Genomic DNA, 2668 nt, shown 5'->3' on the forward strand with positions numbered 1-2668 from the left:
AAGCACGCGGCATCCGAAGCCCTTGCAAATACGCGCGAAGATGGCACCGATCTTGCCCGTACCAATGATACCCACCGTTTTGCCGTTCATATCAAAGCCCATCAGACCCGTAAGCCGGAAGTTTTGCTCGCGCGTGCGGTTGAAAGCACGGTGTGTCTTGCGGTTCAGCGTCATCATCAAGGCGGCAGCATGTTCGGCTACAGCGTAAGGAGAATACGCCGGCACGCGCACAACGGGCATGTTAAGCTCCTTGGCCACGTCAAGGTCCACCATGTCGAAACCAGCGCAACGCAGGAAAAGCACGCGAGTGCCACGGTCGTAGAGCTACACGAACGGGTTAGCCCACAAATTACTTTTACAGTCTCCAGTATCACTATCTCACTCACTCTGCGCAGCGAAGTCGCGTCAGCGACGTCGTTGACGAAGATGCAGACGCCCTCGCAGTCCTCAGCCAGCTGCGTGGTTTGTTGCGTAAGCCGGTTGGAGAAGAAGCTGCAGTGGCAACGAGGAGATTCGAGCAACAAACAACGTCAGTGATGCATGCCGGTATTGTCAAGTAATTGGCCTCTAGGTCTGAGCTGCGAGTGGCATTGGGAGACATACACAAGTTCGTTGTCCTTAGCGATCCCTGCACACTCGGCCAAAGCTTTCATCGCGCCGATCTCGTAGTTGTGTGCCGAGAAGAAGCCAACACGCATGCCCTTGCGCTGCTGGGTGGTGACGAAGTCGCGTTGTGCAAGAACTGGCAACCATCGGCGTGACATCGAGCAACTCTGGCGGCGGCCGAATGAGGCTATGCAGCGCTGCATCATATGTGCAGGTGCGTGGGTTAGTGTTTGGAGTTTGGAGTTCTTTTTGGTAGTGTGCGGTCTCGATGAAATCAAGGTGGTTCCAAAGACGACGCGCCAAGTACAGTATCACTGAGGTGTTTGCCACATCACATGCTTGCCTTGTGCCTTGAGAAGCACTCATCGGGTGTAAACCAGGTAGACACGCACATGGAACGACGGCGTTGACGTATCCAAAATGTACTACAGTATTCTACTCGCAGTTTCCATCGCCATTAGCCTCCCAGCTGTCATGGAGTGCCTGTTTGAACGCGTTAGCTAGAGCAACTGCACTGGAGCCCCATGCATAATGCTGCTTGCTTCACCTTCATCATGGTCCAGGTAACTACAAGAAATACAAGCCGAGATTTGGTAAAGATTGTATTGTCGATACTTTCACGTACCAGAGCCTGCAGTACATGTAGTTCCTTGACTTTGTCAAGCTATTTTCTCGGCACACAACCTTTTCCACACGTACAAAACTACACAGAAGATATACCATACAACAGTAAACTTCATTCAAAACCTGTCTTGGCAGAGCGGTGTCGATAACGATAATGAAGGCCTCGGAATGCAATGACAACGAGCTCGCCCGGAGTGTAATCGGCGTTATTCGCATAAAGTCAAAATTAAAGCAATGACAATGAGCCCACGAAATAAAAGGATCAGATTCGGTGGTCGACACGAATTGCCTCGTCTCATGTCCAAGTTAAAGTGAACTTCAATCAGTTTACATGTTAGAACTCAAACGCATTGCCGAAATCGCTCCATTATCATAACTTTTGGGCAGTTGAACAATAGGGGTTCTCAATTGTGCAACAGCAAGTCATTTTTTTTTATCGCTGCAAGTCGAGTTTATTTTTTCGGCAATCTGATTGGCGGAGCACATTTTTTCATTCTGCATCAAAATTGATGCAGGTCGAGGCTGCAGCAGCAAATCCAGTTTTTTTTTTCTGGCATCAGTAAAAGATCGCACCTCATTCGAAAAGTAGTAGTTTTGTGAGCACGGTGCGCGCTTGTGCCCTCGCTTACGACGCGCTCCTAAGCGTGATTGGAGACAACAAAATCGGACACCATCGGAAAATCTAGCAGCAGAGGCTCTTACTGACGAAGACAATGACCAGTTGAACATTACGGGACGCATGGCTGTCGGTGTTGAGCAGGAACGGCCTGGTCATCAGCGTGATTGGAGACAACAACATCGGACACCATCGGAAAATCTAGCAGCAGAGGCCCTTACTGACGAAGACAATGACCAGTTGAGCATTGCTGGACACATGGCTGTCGGTGCTGAGCAGGAACGGCCTGGTTTGACTTCTGGACAAGCCACCGTCGCTGGACGTATCGTTCATGTATGCTCTTGGAGGGGTTGTAAGAAGGTTCCAAAGAATAAAGGCGGAGACGGGATCCGTGTGTGCAGTAAACAGGGCTGCAAACGCGCTGTTCACGTTGCTTGTACCGCGGTGCTGCTATCCGAGTTAGGCGTTCAACAAGATTGCTTGCGGATAGCAGGAGATTGTGCTGGACACTGAGAATGCGGAGATCACCCCGGAAACGTTCGCACTGCTGTATATTGGAGCGGAATCGGCGCACCTCACAAGTGCTTGTAGACTTTGGCAATATTAACAACCGGCCAATCAAAGAGATTGATCGTGTGCACAAGATTAACGCGTTCGATACCAAGGCTCAGCGAACACGCGAAGTGTCGAATCTTACGAGCACGATCAACATTTTAAAAGCGATGCTGAGACTCATGCGGACGACATCGACACGGCCTGTGTGTTGCGCAAAGAAATAAGATCGAAGAGCAAACTAATGATCCAACCAGTTGCAAATACCGA

The 2668-nt window shown here is 50.0% G+C and overlaps 2 protein-coding genes across 2 annotated transcripts in view; one reads left to right on the forward strand and one right to left on the reverse strand.

Moving 5' to 3' along the window:
* Positions 1-996, reverse strand: part of PPTG_12025 (hypothetical protein) — a gene marked incomplete at its 3' end in the record, with an annotated part of 3377 nt that extends 2381 nt beyond the window's left edge. Inside the window, exons 1-3 of the mRNA XM_008908217.1 lie at positions 604-996; positions 387-492; positions 7-324 (exon numbers count right to left, since the gene is read on the reverse strand). Coding sequence (XP_008906465.1) covers positions 7-324; positions 387-492; positions 604-812 — 633 coding nt within the window. The 5' untranslated portion in view covers positions 813-996. The remainder of the gene's footprint in view (positions 1-6; positions 325-386; positions 493-603) is intronic.
* Positions 997-1969: 973 nt separating this feature from the next.
* On the forward strand, positions 1970-2625 carry PPTG_23070 (hypothetical protein; the record flags this gene model as incomplete). Its single annotated transcript, XM_008908218.1, has 2 exons — positions 1970-2237; positions 2438-2625. 2 exons carry the CDS (start codon positions 1970-1972, stop codon positions 2623-2625), a joined length of 456 nt encoding a protein of 151 aa, XP_008906466.1.
* Between the last annotated feature and the right edge of the window lie 43 nt (positions 2626-2668).

The sequence above is a fragment of the Phytophthora parasitica genome (genome assembly GCF_000247585.1).
Source record: "Phytophthora parasitica INRA-310 unplaced genomic scaffold supercont2.29, whole genome shotgun sequence".
Lineage (NCBI taxonomy): Eukaryota > Oomycota > Peronosporomycetes > Peronosporales > Peronosporaceae > Phytophthora > Phytophthora nicotianae.